The sequence below is a fragment of the Pygocentrus nattereri genome, chromosome 16 (assembly GCF_015220715.1).
Source record: "Pygocentrus nattereri isolate fPygNat1 chromosome 16, fPygNat1.pri, whole genome shotgun sequence".
NCBI classification, from domain to species: domain Eukaryota; kingdom Metazoa; phylum Chordata; class Actinopteri; order Characiformes; family Serrasalmidae; genus Pygocentrus; species Pygocentrus nattereri.
The window spans coordinates 18,503,642-18,523,631 of NC_051226.1; the positions used below are offsets into that span (position 1 = coordinate 18,503,642).

General features: G+C 39.3%; 1 protein-coding gene across 1 annotated transcript; it reads right to left on the bottom strand.

The window, feature by feature from the left end:
• Window positions 1-4,947: 4,947 nt before the first annotated feature.
• slc6a7 (solute carrier family 6 member 7) lies at window positions 4,948-19,693 on the bottom strand. The gene is made up of 15 exons (XM_017698655.2): window positions 19,347-19,693; window positions 17,334-17,553; window positions 14,921-15,052; window positions 14,132-14,277; window positions 13,183-13,232; window positions 11,588-11,726; window positions 11,344-11,478; window positions 10,362-10,465; window positions 10,119-10,243; window positions 9,876-9,988; window positions 9,380-9,517; window positions 8,665-8,764; window positions 7,581-7,699; window positions 6,212-6,385; window positions 4,948-6,042 (listed from the first exon to the last, which is right to left on the bottom strand). The coding sequence occupies exons 1-15, from the start codon at window positions 19,467-19,469 to the stop codon at window positions 5,878-5,880; spliced, it is 1,983 nt and encodes a 660-aa protein (XP_017554144.1). The 5' UTR covers window positions 19,470-19,693; the 3' UTR covers window positions 4,948-5,877.
• Window positions 19,694-19,990: the final 297 nt, after the last annotated feature.

Consider the following 19,990-nt stretch of genomic DNA (forward strand, 5'->3'; position numbering starts at 1 on the left):
TCTGTGTATAAATACCAGTGGAAATGTTTTAACCTGCCCTCTGCACCCACTTCAGCAGCACATTTACTGCTTGTTGGAAGGTTTGTTTGCATCAGGACTGATGATGTAACCAAAAGGCAACACACTATCTGGGCATGCTCATCTGAGTTTAGAGAGGAGAGCTTTTCAGCGTCAGACTCTTCAGCAATCTACCAGCAAAGCCAAGTTTAGAGATGTTACCATGGAGCTTGGAGTAAACATGGTCCCCTGAATAGCTAATCTATCTCATCCAGAGAGGATATACAATCTTTGTCTCATCTCACAGTAAACCCTACCTGCCTCACAGAAAGATTTTGTTAACATTGCTGGTGCCATTTATAATTAGAAAATTGTAAACAGTATTTTAAAGGTAGTTTGTATTTAAAAGAAAACAAGAGTGTCTGGTAGACAGACAATGTTTACCAGCCATGCAAATTTTTACCAGCCATTTTGTGTAAATAAATGCATACATTTTGTATTATAGTACACTACAAGTACTACTACTTATAATAATAATAATCATCATAATAATAATAATAACAAATGATTTCTAATAAGATAAATTATAATGTGGCGAAAAATAATATAATTAGGATGTTTAGTAAATATTTTAAATCAGCCATTAGGGGTGTACTTTGTGTACTTCTGGTGCCGGTCCCAAGCCCGGATAAATGGTGAGGGTTGCGTCAGGAAGGGCATCCGGCGTAAAACTTGTGCCAAAACTATCATGCGGATCACAAATATGATTGCCATACCGGATCGGTTGAGGCCCGGGTTAACAACGACCGCCTCCGGTGCTGTTGACCAGCAGGGTGCCGGTGGAAATTGGACTACTATAGGTCGAAGACCATCAGAGAGGAGAGGAGGAAGGCGGGTTAGACGGCAGCGAGTGAGAAGGAAAGGCAGGAGTGTGGAGGTTAGAGTAGGGACTCTGAACGTAGGGACAATGGCTGGTAAAGGCAGAGAGCTTGCAGACATGATGGAGAGAAGGAAGGTAGATATTCTGTGTGTCCAGGAGACCAGATGGAAAGGAAGCAAGGCCAGGAACATTGGAGGTGGATTCAAATTGTTCTATCAATCTGTAGAGAGGAAGAGAAATGGAGTAGGGATAATCCTAAAGAAGCAGCTTGGGAAAGGTGTTCTGGATGTAAAGAGAGTGTCAGACAGGATCATGAGCCTGAAGTTGGAGGATGATGGTGTGATTTTGAATGTGGTCAGTTCATATGCACCACAGGTTGGTTGTGAGTTAGAGGAGAAAGATGAATTTTGGAGTAAGACGGATGAAGTGGTAGATGGTGTCCCTAGAGAGGAGAGATTGGTGATTGGTGCAGACTTCAATGGACATGTTGGTGAAGGAAACAGAGGGGATGAGTATGAGTATGAGGTGCTGGGTATGTATGGTGTGAAAGACAGAAATGCGGAAGGTCAGATGGCTGTAGATTTTGCAAAGAGAATGGAAATGGCTGTGGTGAACACGTATTTTCAGAAGAGGGAAGAACACAGGGTGACACAAGAGTGGAGGGAGGTGCATACAGGTGGATTATATCCTTAGCAGGACATGCCACCTAAAGGAGATTGGAGATTGTAAAGTGGTGCCAGGGGAAAGTGTAGCAAGGCAACATAGGGTGGTTGTCTGTAGAATGAGATTAGAAACAAAGAAGAGGAAGAGAGTGAAGACAGAGCCAAATATTAGATGGTGGAAGCTGAAGGAGGAGGATGGTTGCAGGCAGTTCAGGGAAAAATTGCAACAGGCCCTTGGGGGCAGTGAGGAGCTACCTGAGGACTTGGAAACTACAGCTAAGGTGGTGAGAGAAACTGGCAAGAATGTGTTGGGTGTTTCGTCTGGTCAGAGGAAAGAAGATAATGAAAGTTGGTGGTGGAATGAGGAAGTCCAGGAGAGTATTCAGAAGAAGAAGGCAGCTAAGAAAAAGTGGGATACTCAGAGAGATGAAGGAAGTAGGCAGGAGTACAGTGAGGCTAGTCGCATAGCAAAATGAATGGTGGCAAAGGCAAAGACTCAGGCCTATGATGAGCTGTATGAGAGGCTGGACAGTAAAGAAGGAGTAAAGGACTTGTATCGCTTGGCTATACAGAGAGATAGAGCTGGAAAGGATGTACAGCAGGTTACGCTGATAAAGGATAGAGAGGGAAATGTACTAGTGAGTGAACAGAGAGTGTTGAGTAGATGGAAGGAGTACTTTGAAGAACTAATGAATGAGGAAAACGAGAGAGAGAGGAGGACAACGGGGGGAGAGATAGTGGATCAGGATGTGCAGAGAATTAGTAAGGTGGAAGTGAGGGCAGCTTTAAAAAGGATGAAGAATGGAAAGGCAGTTGGTCCAGATGACATTCCTGTGGAGGTATGCAGATGTTTAGGAGAGAAGGCAGTGGACTTTTTAACCAGGTTGTTTAACAAAATCCTGGAGAGTGAGAGGATGCCTGATGAGTGGAGAAGTAGTATACTGCTCCCCATTTTTAAGAACAAGGGTGATGTGCAGAGCTGCAGTAACTACAGAGGTATAAAGTTGATGAGCCACACCATGAAGGTATGGGAAAGAGTTGTTGAAGCAAGGCTAAGGCGAGAGGTCCAGATCAGTGAGCAGCAGTTTGGTTTCATGCTCAGAAAGAGTACCACAGATGCCATTTTTGCATTGAGAGTGTTGGTAGAGAAGTACAGAGAAGGTCAGAAGGAGCTACATTGTGTCTATGTGGATCTAGACAAGGCATATGATAGGGTGCCAAGACAGGAAATGTGGTACTGTATGAGGAAGTCAGGTGTAGCTTCTATGAGGATATGTGAGACAGTGGTGAGGTGTGCAGTTGGAGTGACAAATGGTTTCAAGGTGAAGGTAGAGTTACATCAGGGGTCAGCTTTGAGCCCCTTCTTGTTTGCAATGGTGATGGGCAGGTTGACAGATGAGGTCAGGCAGGAGGCTCCATGGACCATGATGTTTGCAGATGACATTGTAATCTGTGGTGAGAGTAGAGAGCAGGTGGAAGAGAATCTGGAGAGGTGGAGGTTTGCACTGGAGAGGAATGAAGGTCAGTAGAGATAAGACGGAATACATGTGTGTGAATGAGAGGGAGGCAGGTGGAAAGGTGAAGATGCAAGGAGTAGAGGTCGTAAAGGTGGATGACTTCAAATATCTTGGGTCAACCATCCAGAGCAATGGACAGTGTAGAAAAGAGGTGAAGAAGAGGGTGCAGGCAGGATGGAGTGGGTGGAGACAGATGTCAGGGCTGATATGTGACAGAAGGATAGCAGCAAGAGTGAAAGGGAAGGTTTACAAGACAGTAGTGCGTCCTGCTATGATGTATGGTCTGGAGACTGTGGCTCTGTCTAAAAGACAGGAGGCTGAGCTGGAGGTGGCGGAGATGAAGATGCTGAGATTTTCGTTGGGAGTGGCAAGGCTGGACAAGATTAGAAATGAGCAGTTCAGAGGGACAGGGAAGGTGGAGCAGTTTGGACATAAAGCCAGAGAGGCCATGTTGAGATGGTTTGGACATGTGTTGAGGAGGAATAGTGGATATATTGGGCAAAGAATGTTGGAGATGGAGCTGCCGGGTAGAAGGAGAAGAGGTAGACCTCAGAGAAGGTTTATGGATGTAGTGAAGGTGGACATGGAGATGGTTGGTGTGAAAGTAGAGGAGGCAATGGATAGGGCAAGATGGAGGCAGATGATCCGCTGTGACGACCCCTAAAGGAAGCAGCCGAAAGAAGAAGAAGTAAATATTTTATGTAAATCAATCTAACTTGCATTTAAATGGTAATAAGGGACCTTTATTACGATAGCAGTGGCGGTCCTTCCTAAAACTGAAGAAGACTAAATAAATAAAGCTTTCTTTCAGTGGAAGTCTTTCACCCTTTGTTTAATTATTAATTTATTAGCCCTATACCAGCTAAAGTCGAAAATAAATAGCTAGATTCCTGTTGAGGTTGCATGTGTTCTGTCATTTTCATACAGTAAAATGCACCCTTGTTCTCAAAGCCCAGCAACATGAGATATTTTAACACTGATAGCCACAGTCAGCACTCAGTAGCAGTAATGCTAACACCAGTGTCTTACAGCACCAAACATTTCTGCTGTAGAAACAGAAAGATAATGGTGGAATTCCTGTGATTTGTTTTATGTAATACATTTTACTTTTCAAATTTAACAGAAGTTCCCAAATAAATGTTAGAAACGTTCAATATTTTCGTTTTTTTTTTTTTTACCAGAGCCAGTTTAAGGGGAGCCTGGCCACTTCCTTTTTCTCCCGTTATATAAAAACATGACTGCAAAACGCCAGAGGGCGCCCGCGAGCGAATCCTTAATGAATAGGGGATAATGGAGGTAACAAACAGGTTTCTAATCAATTGTCCAGGAACTTTTATTAATTTTAGAAAGGAGGATGTATTTCTCTATAAAAGCAACGTATATCTGACCTTTTTTGTTTGTTTTTTATATAAAATGGGTTTTGGGCAGTAGGAATCCAGCTTTACTACTGTGATGGGTTAGCGTTACTGCTAATGAATGCTGAATGGTTGACGAGCGGAGCAGCTCAGTGAAATTCTCGCTCACTGACGTTATGAACGTGCACGAGGCACCACATATATAAAGAATCGATCAAAAAGATTCAGCAGCAGCCATGAAATGTTTTATGCTGCCCTGTGTTCAGAAAATCACTGCATAATTCTGCATAAAAACGTTGAAGCATTTACAAATTCTGATTGTGCTCGAGTGCTCCATGTTATACACTCATATTGGACTCACTGGGGTGTTCCCTCTAGCGTTTGACAAACCAGGAGGACAATTCTGAGTCTCCTCTACAAATTCTGCTCTCACCCTTTTCATTTAGAACGTCCTCTAGCGTTATAATGGACAGGTCAGTCAGTAAATCCATAAGAGACAGAGATGCTGAGCTGTTGGCCAAAAAAACAGATCACTGTTCATTTTTCCATGGATGAATGGGTCTAAAACTTTATTCCACAGTCACTGGATCTCTGGGTGACATTCGTCTCTGAACCACAGGTCATACAAGACAAAACTATCATTAATTTAAAATCAGTCTTCCTGTTGTGGGAGCTAACCCACTGAGACAATGACACTGTAATAGATGGTTAAATATAAATATAAATGTTTGTGTTTCCCCTCACATACACTTTTATGCTTTGGCCCAGTTCTGGTGAAGCGGAAGGCTCAAGGTAAAACTAGTAAGATACTCAGTAACATAAAATACACATTAACATAAATAATACAGCATAATGTGTTGGAGGACCATTTCAACAATAACTTTGCTTTTCTGAATAATCCCCATTGGGGAAGACCTCAGCTGCTCTCCTTATGCTGGCGTTGGGCGAAAGGCTTGTTTCACTAGATGACTGACAATCAGGTTTTCTGAGAACAGTAGACTGGAATGCTGTTAGTAACTCAGCTTCCTGAAAAACAAATACCTGAAATTGCCCACTTATTTCCAGTTTTAAAATATGCAAGTCCTCTGATTACTGCACAGAAAACAGGCACTGTTTAGGCACTAAACACCAAATAGTGCAGATAGCATGGAGTACATATTTTTACTACACTCTCAAAGCAGATGTGTTACAGATAACACAGTCTCTATGTCCAAATAATTAGTAATTTAGCACGCCGATTGTGTTCAGAATGTATTTATGTGCTCTACAGTCAATGCATTCTGCTGTATTCTTCTAGCCAGATATAAAATGTGTGTAAACAGTGATAACACAAAAGGCGTACTGTCAGTTAACACATCATTTTTGAGAGTGTAATCATTAGGCAGTGTGAGCTTTTGCCCATGGCCGCAAAACAGAGAGTCATCTTCTCTTGTAATTTGCTCTCATAACACAGGGAGAGCACATTATCATGCTTCACTGCTCTCCCAGGCCATAGCAGTGAAGTCCACCTCGGTGAGGTTTACAGTGAAGGGTCCGTCTATTCTCTCTGGCTCCACGCGCTGCTCCTGAGTGCTGCTGTTCAGGTTGTTTACCCGCCAGGAGTTGAGTGGTTGGATGGCTTTCTGAAAACGCTGAGACAGCAAACACGGGGAAATAAATAGATCACACACTTTAAACAGGTTCCTGCCTCTCTTTTCTGTATTTCATTATCACTGTGCAGAAAAATGGAAGTGTACTATGTGGAAACCTTAATTAACCAGTTTTCTTGGTTGCAACAACATCAAACATTGAACAACTCACATCTTTCAGCGTACCAGACTCCTTACAGACAGCTACAATGGCCCAGATAGGAATCTGCAGACAGCAAATGGTTCCCATGCAAACTCCCAGCGCCTTGCCCCACAGTGGGAACACATACAGGCCGTAATGGAGAGAGGTTCTGTACATCTCAATGAAGATGTAGGTCAGGATGAACTATAGGAGAAAAATGCACAAAGAGAAATCACTGATAGGAAGACAGGTACACAGGTACAGTATAAATTATTCACAACACTGGAAACAGCACAGACCTGGTGTTCATTTCTAGTCTCAGTCAGATGCACTTATTTATTTATGCTAGGTTCTACTCTGGTTCAAAAAACACAATGACCCCTAGAGAGCTTTTCTAGGCTGATGTTTGCAAACAAATTTAAGACAAGAACCACTTTAAAAAACATTCAAACACTAAAGTAAACCCATATCACATTTTTACAAACATGACAAATCAAGACTTTAAGGCCTGCTGTAACACAAACTACAACTAAAAAGTGTCCCAAAAAGTGTTTTTTTTTCGCTTGAATGACGATCTACAATGATGTGCTCATTTTTGCATTTCAAAACTTACAATATAGTATCATAAAATTATATACCAGTTTTTGACATCATATTCACATGAATACTAAAAACTAGACTAAAACTAAATAAAAACTAAAACTCTTTTAGAAAATAAAAACAAAACAAAAACTTAAAAGTGTGGTCTTATATTGAAAACTGAAACTAAACTAAACATGAAAACCAAGGGTCAAAAAATAATAAAACCTATAATAATTATAATTGTTATAATACACACACACATCTTCTAAGCTGCTTCTCTCTCAGGGTCTAGTAACAGACCAATAAGTCTTAATCAATAACTTAATAATAAGCCTGCACTCTTAAAAAAGTGATTCTTTAAAGGCAATGGTTGCATAATGAACCATGACAGCTCAAAGAACCATATGAATGCACAAACAGCTCTTTACATGTTTACTCTTTTCTATGATGGAAAACCTGTATGTAGTTCTGTGAATAATAATTTACAAAATGGTTCTATATAGCACCCAAAAGGCTTCTTTTACTGTTACAAGTCACATAACCTTTTTGGTACTCTTTTGCTAAAAGTGTAGACTTGAAAGGGTTAACAAATTCTTAACTACACTATTTATAACAACCTTATGTCACAGAAGGTAAACTGTTTGTACCAAAGCTTCTTTCATATCGCACAGAGCTAAGGTCATGACCAAAGCAATCAAAGCCTTGTACACAGTAACACGATGACATCAAATGCTCACAGTACACAAATGTGCATCAAATGTGCATAAATGTGAGCATGTTTTTGAAGAATCAGTCTACCCACAGACACTGTGCTCACCAGTAACAAGAATGGTGTGCAGAATACCCAGCACGCTTTGAAGTAGAGCAGCACTTTGGTGCACCATGGTGGACAGTGACAGATCATGTCCACTATGTCCTGGCAGAACTGGTTCACCCCTGTGTAAACAAATCACATGTAAATACTTTGCAACATAAAGTATGAGTATTATTCAGACCTGTCTCATCCACTTACAAATGTTTGGTGGGTCCCTACAAAGCTACCTTTTTTGGGAGGTCACGGAATTTTGTCACCCCAACAGGTTACATGAGGGTTATGCAGCACCACAGTGGTAGAATACTAACACCACAACACTGCTATGAACGCATTTTATTTTCACATTGAGGCAAAACAATAGCCTGATCACGGCCACATGAACAAGAGCACATTTCCAGTGCAAAACTTCTCTATATAGCCTGGGTCCATAAGCAGAACAATTGAAAATGTAGCAAATTTAACATCCTGAACTAACGCATACGGCCATGGCAGGCTTTTTTTTTTTTCATTTAACATTATACCTTACCTCTAATGACTTCATGCATGACAATACAAGGTCACAGATCACCACGACAAGGGTGATAAAAAAATTACCTCTGACCTTTTTAATTGGTTTTGGACAAGGATATCCTCTAATGTGCTGTAAGTATCAGGTCTCTAAAAAACCTAAAAACTTCACCAAAATAATGGCAGATAGCGTAGCGGTTGCTAAGCACTGACTGAAAGATAAAATAAACTAGACGTGGAGAGCACCAGGTTTATGATCATCCATAATGAAAAATGTGAAATTAGCTAATTTTTTTGTGGTGCCTCTAGGAAAGTTCCCACCAAGAGTCAAAACAGCTGTTTAGATTTTCTTACAATGGCTCATGGGGCCCTTAGTGGCTCAGGCCATAAAACCCATTAGATGATCCAGGCCTGCTGTTCGGCTGAGACTCCTAAACTTTGTTATATTTCCAAAATGTTTTGGCAAAACTAGAGCAATCTAAGGTCAGACATTCATCCAGAATTAACACGATGAGTGGTGGTAAAGCTGCTGCTATGGTGATGTGAGCACAAGATGGAAAGAGGCTGGTAGGGAGCACACCATAAAAGAATGAGATGCCCAGACACATGAAGAGAGTGATAATGATGAGTCCAAAGCTGGTGCTGAATGAGTCTATAAGGGTGAACCAGTATATTCCTCCCTGTTTGAAAACACACACACACACAATGAAGAGAAATACATAAAATGCAGCATCAAATCTAATAAAATATCTAAAACACAATTACAGTATCCTTTTTAAAGTTACATATTATCACTGTAGTAACAAAATCTTTTTTCCCCTTGAAATAGTTTCACAGGAGAAAGAAAAAGTATTAATTTTAAAGGGCCCATATAATGGAAAACTGAATTTTCCTCACAAATAAAAGAAAATAAAAATATTTGGATGCAGTATGTAAACAATTGTTTACAAAAACAGTGAGTTTTTAATTTACTGCTTCTGTACTATAATGTACATACTTTTACATAAATCCCCCTATTCAACCTACAGCTGTGTAGCTCTGCCCAATAAAACTGAGCGTTTTAGCACAGGCTACTTTACAGCATCAGGAAAAATATGCAATAAAATAAAATATAGGAAGCATCAAAAGTTCTTCCGATTTTTTACACATTGTAAAGGGCATCTGGTATTTTTGATATGACAGCAAAAATATGTTTCACATTAGTTACAATATACCTTGTTGTACAGCAGCTCACAATATATGCCACCATCACAAACAAACTAAACTTCTCTCAAAAAAGGTTAGCTAGAACTCACATCAGTGACCAGCAATAGGCCCATCAGGTAGAAGCCAAAGCAGAGCAGGCCCAGAAACAAAGTCTTGTGTTTCACATTGGCCCTCAGCTGAGGAAACTCATCCAGCACTGCTGTGGTAATACCCTCCATGTTACCAAACTAGAGAGACAGAAAGAAAGAAAGAAAAAAAGAGAGAGAGAGAGAATGTGTGAGACAGAAGTATGGAGTAAGAGCACAGACTATGTGTTGCATATACATGTCGACAGCAGGAAGTTGCATCACTATGTGGTATGGTAAATGTAGGAACACGGCAGGTTCTGAAAGCAGGCTGCATGAAGAAATTTCACACTTTATATGGTCAACAAATTTGCTGTCAACAAGACTGTCATGATATTTTGCAGACAAACCTTGCATGATATTATTTAACAATGTAAAACCATTCACCATCCTGTTGGCTAACAGCAGCAGAAACTTGTAAATGACCAAAGAAGGAGAAGTCTAGATTAAAGATTCTTACCAGTGTGTCCACTCCCAGCATGAACAACATGAGGAAAAACAGAATGGCCCAGAAAACCGAACCAGGCAAAAGAGCTAAGGCCTCTGGGTATGCTACAAAAGCTAAGCCTGGACCTGATAGAGCAGAAAAAAACACAATTAATTAATCTCCTCATTTTATGGCATTCAGCCACCATGTTTCAGTTTACCTCAGTGGAATAAGTGGTGTCTGCTGACTTAAGTAGACATGCTAGACCGGATTTACCTGTGTCTGCCACTTTTTCTACAGGCACACCCTTCCTCCAGGCCATGTGACCTAAGATGGAGAATATTGCAAAGCCTGCAAAGAAGCTGGTGGTACAGTTTCCAATGGTGATCACCAGCGTATCCCTAGAACAGAGAAATTACAATTTAGATCCTAAACTTGTCTTTATAGAACTCTGAGAAGCAGTAGAAGAAACAAAGGACAAAAATGGAAAAATAGACAAAATTACAATTACAAACTAACCTGATGACATTATTGTCAAATTTATTGTAGGAAGCCATTGACAGAAGTCCTCCTACTCCAATGCCCAGTGAGTAAAAGATCTGTGATGCAGCATCGTTCCACACCTACACAAGCCCAATCACACAGTATCACACATCTGCGCAGATTTTAAGAGGAAAGCTCAACAAACAATTAAGGTGTCAACACAAAATAAAAAAGAGAGGTGAAAGACTGGCAGTAGCCATGTTTACAAGCAGCCTAATAATCCATTAATAATCCAAATAATAGCTCAATCGTAATAGAATACGTCCATGTAAACACTTCAATCGGAATAGTCTAGTCAGATTGAGGCCATTAGGAACACAAATTCTATCGGATTGAACGAGGTGGGTAATCCTGTAAATAATCCGTTAAATAGAAGAATAATAGCCATGTAAACGCCTGAATACGATTACATTCCAATCGGAATGTGTGAATAAGTTTTGTGCATGTGCGTCGCGTTATATCAAAAGCACAGAACTCATATACCGGCTCTGGCAAAAGTTTATAACGTTTCAACATGGAGTAAGCAGAAACTGGTCTGCAGAGGAGACAAAGTTTATACTCTAAGCTATAAAAGACAGCGGTGGGACGGACGTCCAGCTTAAGTGTCTCAGAACACGACATCTTCCTCTCAGCCTTCTTTAATAAGGACATGTGAAGAACATTTTCCTGAGACTGACATAATTTTAAAGTAATTAAAATCTCCAGTGTGCCAACTTGAATCTTATCTCACTCGGACTGGAACTCACATGATGCTCACCGTCATGCTAACGTTTACTCTAAATGGTACTCCACACATGCCCGTCATTTTGGATCGAATTACGAATAGTGAGCATATAAACAAAGATTTTCATCAGACAGAGTGAGCATATAAACACCTCAATCTTAATTTGTAATTGGAATGTATTCATTCGAATTGGCAAAAATCTTTGCATGTAAACATAGCCAACGTTGCTTATACCTGTGCATTAGCCAGTCGCTCCCAGACTGGAGTGAGGTAGAAGGCCACACCCTGGAGAGAGCCCTCCAAAGTGGCCCCTCTGATGATCAGAACTATCAGTACAAAGTAGGGAAAGGTGGCTGTCACATACACCACCTGACAGTGGAAAAAAAAAGAAGAAATTGGACTGTGGTTTAAAATCTGATAATTCATTTGGATAAATCTTAACAACTGATGGTATTTCCTCATTTAGTTATTTCCTTACCTTGCCTGAGCTGCGAATGCCCTTCAGCATGCAAAGGAAAATGATGACCCATGCTGCCAGCAAACACAGAGCAAGCTCCCACCTCACAGGCCCAGGGTCATGCAGGCCCTTACTACTTCGCACACCCAAGACTCGGTCACTGCAAAACGCATACACAAACACACACACGCATGCCTGTGAACCCCATTTCAAAGAACCTCAACCACAATTATTTACAGCTAGGCTTCAGCAGCTTATGAGAGCATCTGGTGGTCTGTGTCAGATGCATTCTTGTTTCATTTTGATCAAAGGACACTTTGTATCAAAGCTACATCTAGGCTTCAAACCAAACATATATTTGATGTACATGCACTTACAAGCACTTTCACATACTATGAAAATGTTCTGGTGAGAATTTATCTTAGAATTCAAGTTGTTAATATGTTAACATTTTAAAAATATGAAAATAAATTTCCATTTTTGCCACAGCTACACGGTCAAAAATTTTAAAGGCACTAATTACTGACGGCCTACAGAAAATTTGGGCTGGTGTGGTAACCTATTTAGTAGGTTATCTACTAAGAACAGGCACTTACTTCTTAATAAACATATGGTAGGTGTGACCAGAATGGAGAAAAAATATTATTGGGCACATAATTATTAACATTAAGTATTTTTTCCTCTTTGTTTAAGGCAGTACACAATAATGACTTACTATATACAAAGAACTGATTTTCTTGATATTCTGACTTGTTGAAATAATTAGTTACTATTCTTTAACACAGTATCATTTTTTTGAGATTGTCATCACTTGCATTTCACTTTGAGCAAAATGGTATTGTGTTTTTTATTGCAAAAATTGAAAAGTTTGAGAGGTCAAACAAGTCAAAGTTTGACACACTACTGCCAGAAACAAGGAAAAAACAACAGGCAAAATAGTTCTCCTTTTATTAGACTTCCATTTTGCTGGCTGGGCATTCATTAGCAACAAGAACAGCCACGTTAGCACCAAAAATAAGACTACCTCTTCAGAAGCATTAAATAGTGCCCATAACCTTCAAGTCGATATTTATCATCAGCTTTGGTAACTTGGACTATGTGTTTCATTATTATAATCTCTTCCCAGTATTCTGCAATATGAGAATGAGGCTCCTGTAAATGCCTGTTCAATGAGGCAAAATAGCAGCAGCTGCCCGTTTGATCATTTTATGGGCACTAGGAAGCAACTGCAGCAATTTGGTGAATCATGACTGTCCCTTTTAAATGCCAAAACAGTTTTGTGAGTTTGTGACACTACAAAATGTTAGTAAATCTGCCTTTTTCTTTCATAGCATGGAGGGCATGTTAAGTCAGACAGTTTCTTTTGAGTTCGACTACAAATGAAGGGTTTCATTCCAAAATGCATTATAGACCACTTTCAGGAATTTTCTTCTTTTGTTGGGAGTGGGCTTTACACATACAAGAAATATCAATGCTACATAATGATTAATATCATCTTTATTACAGAAATTCTTGTTATGAAAAATGTATTATGTCCAAAATTGTTAAATTGATATACAGCATTTTGAATTGCAACCCTTCAAATAAATCATAGCAATAAACCAGAGAATGCTTACTTCCAGAATTCCTCAGATGGACTCAAAGAGATTGTGGTATTGGTTGTATTCTGTGAATGAGTAAAGAGAGTAGTATTAAAAAAACAAGTAGAGATTACACTTTTTTCCTTCTGGTACCTGATCCTCAAATATCTTTCTATCCTAAAAGTCCTGATAATTACACCGATCTACTTTAAATATTTTAGTTGTGTTCTGTATTCATTGGATTGTATATACATGTGTGTAAAACTCTTTTAGATGCTTAAGAAAAGCTACATAGAATTAGTATTTACTATTGTAAAATTACTAATTAGAACCATATTTAATGACTGAAGTAATTTTAAAATGTTTCTTGTTCAAAACAGTTTAAAACAAAACCAACATTTAGATAAACCTATGGTGTGTACATGTAAGCATGCAGCAGCTTATCTGGCTCGGCCAAAAACGGTTGAATGCTGTTTCACATCCAAATTTTTTGAGCCGTTTGTCTCATGCTTCCCATACACTCACACATCTCAGAGCATCAGACTCTGCTGGAGTTCAGTAACATATTACAGTTGTTGATGCTGCCAGTAACAACTGTTTTCAGTGGGGTTTTTTTGGCCTGGATGAAGCAACAGACTACAAGACCCCGCTGCTGTGTGATTCAGCTGACTGACAGAGGAGCACTGCAGGATACACTAGCCCAGCTAGCAGGCTGCTATGCTAAACGCTAAACCAGGGCTAAAGACTATCATAACCCTAAGAGAGGGACGGTTCCTTCCATACATGTCTCTAATGTTCAATTCCTCAAATATAACCTAGAGTAGTATTAACTCAGACTGTAAGTGACTTCACAGTGTGAGATGAGCAATTAATTTATTTACAAGATCATTTACACGCAATGATTTTACAACATTTAGGTCATAGTGGCCAACATTACAGCTGAGATGCAAACCTGCTTTGTGATTAGCAGCTATAAAATACTTACACAGAACTTAGCATTAGCACTAGCATCACAGGACCATGGCAGTGGGCTCTGGAAGGAATTACCAAGGTAATAAAAGGTCCAAGCAATGATGACATTATAATAGAGGCACACCAGTGTAGATACACACAGCATCCCTATGCCAATCCCTGCAGAATGCATAGAAAGAACATAACGAGTGACATCCACATTCGCTCTTAAAGGTCTTGTTTCAGTTTACCAACTGAGGTCACAGGTGGGGTTTATATACTACATTAATTGTAAATTAAAATAATTATACAACAAATGGTTAAATTTCTAAAATCTGATTGGCTGAATCACATGCAAACTCCTTTAGAATACTGTAAGATACATACATATGATGTTGTTTGAGTTATCATTTCATTTAGCAACCACTGTCTACTGTTAACGAACTATATCACTTGGTGGAAGGATTGCTTTACTACTAATAAATTAATTTAGTCATTGAATTGCTGTATTTTATTACTCTGAATTTATTACCCTGTACACACCTTTTATCAAAGCGAAGTTTAGTATAGGGCCTAACAATAATCTTAATACACAGGCACTAAAGTCTTATTGCTTTATATAGACTTGATAATACAAATAAGTAATCAAAAAAGAGAACTACTATATACAGAAAACCCCAGATGGACCTAGAGACTTGTGATGCAATGTAAGTAAATAAATAATATATAAAATATCAAATGAAATTATATAATTGTTCATTCACGAACAGTGACCACCAGTCGCCTCTATTCTTTCACAAACTGCATTCCAGTGTGCAGGTACCTTTAAGCAGTGGACAGCATTTCCAAACGGTAATGGGGCCTGCGGCGCCATACTGGCCCAAGCTGAGCTCCATAAGGAAGAGGGGCATGCCCGTGAAGAACAGCATGATGAAGTACGGGATGAGAAATACACCTGCAGTGCATAAAAACATTTTCATACAGGAAATGGCTGGTTCAGAGGGAGTGTAAAGTAACATTAGAGATGTACAGGTCACCTACACGTTCTGCAAGGTCTCTAAAGAGATAACCTTAACAGAACAGGCGGGTTTTCACAATACCAGAATTTCGACTTTGATATTGTATTTAAAATACTTTATACCAATATGACACTATAAAAAATTAACTAAACACCCAATGTTTATTGGACTGAACACAAAAAATATTCAAATTGTTACAGGCCTCCTGCCAAAAAAGTAGTACCCTTTTGCGAAACAGAACTGCCACAATTTCACATTCAGCTCAGCTTTTCAATATTTGCTAGATTAACCTGAAAGTTCTTTTGTTTCAGCCAGTCTGTAAATCATTTTGCAGTGTTTGCTGGCTTTCATTCTGTTTGTTTTATGTTAATTCCAGTTTGTTTAGTTAGTCTGTTTAGTAGCCCTTTTCAGTGACAACAACTGGAAAACTTCAGAATATGATGTAGGCCTGGTGTCACACTCTTCTTCAGAAGAGTGCAGGTGGCAGTTCAGATATTGTCTTATAAAAGTTAAAGAGAAACATTACTAAACTGTTAAAAAGACATGCTGTTTTCACAAGTAAGAGCACTAGCAAAATGCTTATCAACAAATTTGGCTAAGCACAACAAGTTCTGAAGTGACGTTAAACAAAGATGATGACATACAATATAGGCTACTATTGTTCACACTGTGTATAAAATGTAAACAAGTGGGTAAACTTATGTTGATTGTTTCTAGGAGCATAGGACATGTCTATTACAATAAAAGTATTCACCTGTCTGTTTTACATATACTAATAAATGTGTCTAATGCCCATGTAATTAGCATACAAAATTTAATACACCAACAATATATTAACAAATGAACCCGAAAGCCTAAGAAGTTAGAGTACTGAACTGTATACCACATTGTAGCATAGAAAAAGTACTTTTTAAAAAAACAATATAACACCAAATGCAAGTGGCAAGTCCTATGTTACAATGCACTGTTGTAGGGAAGTATTTATAAACACTGCAGATTATGAATGAGGAAACGATGCACTCTGTCATGATTTTAATATAGCATCAGTGCTTTATGTTGGAAGTGTGTAGGAGTGATGTTTTTTCCACTAGTTCCTTGCTGGTACTGCACTGTACAATAAACAAGTGGAAGTAAAACATCAGTGCAAATGTCAACCATGCAGATGAAACAGATGAACACATACCAATCTAAGCAGTAGAGACAATTCCATTACATCTGAGACACTCATGTGTGAACCACACCCAGGGGTGACTGAAGGCTGTCCGAGCTTGCACTGAAAGGATTATAGAGCTAACACGACACAGGGCGGGACTGGTTGCGTATGTGTGTGAGCAGCTGACTGTAGTTTTGGTATCTGCTTACAGATGCCAGAGGCTGTCACTGTGCTACTATAGTTTCGAACCTGGTTCAGCTTGTAGCACCCGAGATATCAGGTGAATGATTCAGAACATACAATGAGGTATTTGTAATGCACATTAACTCTGTCTTGTGTTATGTTAACTCACAGTTGCAAATTTGTTTTCACATTTGAATAAGAAGAACAATCTGAAGTAGACAGATACTTGTTTTACAGTAATAATCACTATATAACTTCACCATTGAAAAACCTATGTTAGTGCAGTACTGTAAATTTCAACTTCACAAAGCATACCTTAACCACAGCTTTTTCTGGACTACTCACAACCATCCAAATGCAAATACCATGATCTATGGGTGTTACCCCACCTGGCAGAACCAAATTGTGTGCTTTTGTCATATGATGGCATGATAAGAATAAAATATCATATTAGTGTACATTATATTGCTACATATTACAATTGCAATAAACTACTATATGTTTGCAGTCTCTTGCTAACACCTTGATGTAACCAGGCTAAAGATGGCCTGTGTAATTTCGATCTGATTCTCAACTGGAACACTTTTCATGATGATCACAGCAGACAATGATTTTTTTTTTGTGATGTATTGAAGGCTCATTTGCATATTTACATTGACACTGACAAACCAAAGTTGTGAAAACAAGCACCTTTAGTTTAAGAGAAGCTGCAATATTTGATTTTATGCCAGACAGTACACCATATATAAGCGTCTTAACCATCAACTTATGGGTACAGGGTGCAGACTTTTTGTGCTTTCCTTTTAAAAATCTATATACTTATCAGGCAAATTATCAAATTAATCCTCCTTATCTACTCAGCTCCGCTGTTGAAAACTCACCTCCACCATTCCGGTAGCAGAGGTAAGGAAATCTCCAGACGTTTCCCAGGCCGACACAGTAGCCAAGACAGGAGAGCAGAAACTCATACTTGCCACCCCACTGCTCTCTGGGAGGCTGGATGTTCAGTGGAGGGGCGTGAGAGGGAGAGTGAGACTGAGTCTGCGAGGCAGCACCAGTCACACTCGGAGGTACAGTGAAGCCATTCAGCTGTGCTGGACTCTACCAATGAGAGAAAATTAAGTTCATTCAGACATGTATCAACAGTCTCTACAACAAAATCTCTGTCTACAACAGTTCATCCTGAAATCTCAAATTTCACCACCATTTGATCTAATGGATTTGGTGACCAAAGTTTAGCTGGGACAACTGGGAATCAATTCCCAGTGTAGTTGGTTGTTCCCCAGTTGTGTAACATAACACCAGCCTAAGAACACTCTAAGATGAGAAGGCTATGGTATGACTTCTTCTGAAAGTGCCTCAAGGTTTATTAATCACTTTATTAGATAAGATGAGATAAGAATCAATCAGAGTGGTTTGATGTGAAATGCATTAGAGAAAAAATTACTGCCTCAAATTTCTTTACAGTGGTGGTGATAGGAACCAGGGTTTGTGATTTCTACAATACAAATATGAGCAAGCCATTTTGCTGATAACATTAAAATAGTGGTAAAACTGAAAACATAAACTGGGATACTTCCACCAAGAATTAGCTCTTGAAAATATGTTTTAGGCCAAAACTTTATCTCGAATCATAAAACAAATGTTTCAGGCATCAGGCATTTCATTTGTTACCATTTCATTTTGTGATACAGCTTTTAGAGGCTTTAAACTCTGATTCCTATCACCAACACATGAACAATTCTGACTTGGTAAGTTTCTTTAGAACTTTTCATATTAAACCTCTCTGAATGACTTTGTAAATGTAAATCTTAATAATTTAATTACTTGGAAATTTTGAAAATCTTTAGAATTTCATTTTCTGTATAATTAACAGGAAATTGTGAAAATTGTGTAAATTGTGGCCTGTTTGAGATATCTTATGTACAATAGTAAATTGATCACTAGGCATCTATTTCCCCACAGTAAAGATGGCAACTGAACACCAGTTCCAACAGTATTGCCAAATGGCTTGAAATCACTTCTCTTTACGTAAATTAGGAGCGATCCTCTACATTAGAAAACTAAAAGGGGAACCAGTGCATGCTGTATTTGGTTCAGCTCTCTAATGAAAGGGAAGTCATTCTGGTTGCCACATGCTAATTATGATGGTTCTGCACACAATGACTAGCAAGAGTAACTTGTCAGAACTACTACACAGATACCACACATATCTGCTATCTCTGTAATGTCAGAACAAAAAAAAGGCTCTTCATTTACTCTGAAGGAAATGGTAGGATCAAGGTGCAAGAAACAACAGGCACACTTTGAGAGTCATGTTGTGAAGCTATATTAGTATAAAGGGGAATCAGAAACCCAGATATGGTTTGTAATGGTGTTAATATGGGGCCTAGAGGCAACTTAAGAAAACTACTTTAAAGAATTAATGGACTATAAATCATATGTAAACAATGTTCACAAAACTCAGAGTTTGGGAGCCTTTAACATGAGACAAGTCTAGAAAGGAGAAGCCAACATAATTTTGAATCCAGAATTTTCAATTTGGTTTACAATTATACAGCCATAGCTTGGATAACCATGATTGTAATGTGGTTGGGTAACTTCTGCGTGTTTTCTTTCGTATAACACCCTGCAGTCTTATTTGTCCTCCATCCTACTGGTAGAGCTTGAATGCCAGTTTTATTAAAAAAACCGTGAGCCTATATTTAACGATTACTTTCCAAAGAATGAGGTCAAACAGGTTGAGTTACCTCAGTAACCAGTCAGCCATCCAAACACGCCCGATTATGGGCGCTTAGCTTTTTTAATTTCCTCCCTTCAATATTAAAACCCACAAAAAAGCTTTAAAAGACCACTTTGTCTAGAGAACTGGCCGTTTTGGCTCTCCGGCTCACCTCCGCGCTGAGCTCCGTGTTTCCAGGTGCAGCTTTCGCCTCCACACTCGGCATCTCCCCGCGGGCAGCAGAGTCCGAGCTCTTCTTCTGATGCTCGCTACATGGTTCCGGTAAAGGTTTCATCGAGACGACAGAACAGCCCCAAAAGCGCACACCGATATCAGAAGCGGGTCGATTACCACGAATGATTTAGACCATTAGAAAAGTTACATCAAGCTACAGAAAAGTTGAAGAGTGCAGAAAGCAGCGCAGGTGTACTCAGCTCAGTTCGCCATGTTGTTCGCGGAGGGGGGAGGGGAGCAGACTAGTCTGTAAACTGTAATGGGAGGCTCTTCTTCTCTCTCCTCTCCTCACCTTCCAACAGGTTATCAACACTGAGCTACAGCCACTCCTACCGGACAGCCTTCCGTCTGTCAGTCAGTCTGTCTGTCTCTACACTGTAAAGATCTCTCAGTAACTAAAAAAGGAGGTCCAGCATAGGTTCAGAATGAAGTTTACAAAGTTTAAATAAAGTAAGTAAATACGTAAAGTTACATTTATACATACAATGGGGTCCAAATGTCTGAGATCACTAGCAAAATTGCTTATATTTTCCATTATTCTTAGATTTAAAGCATTTGTTTCATTTTCAAATGGCTGAAAAG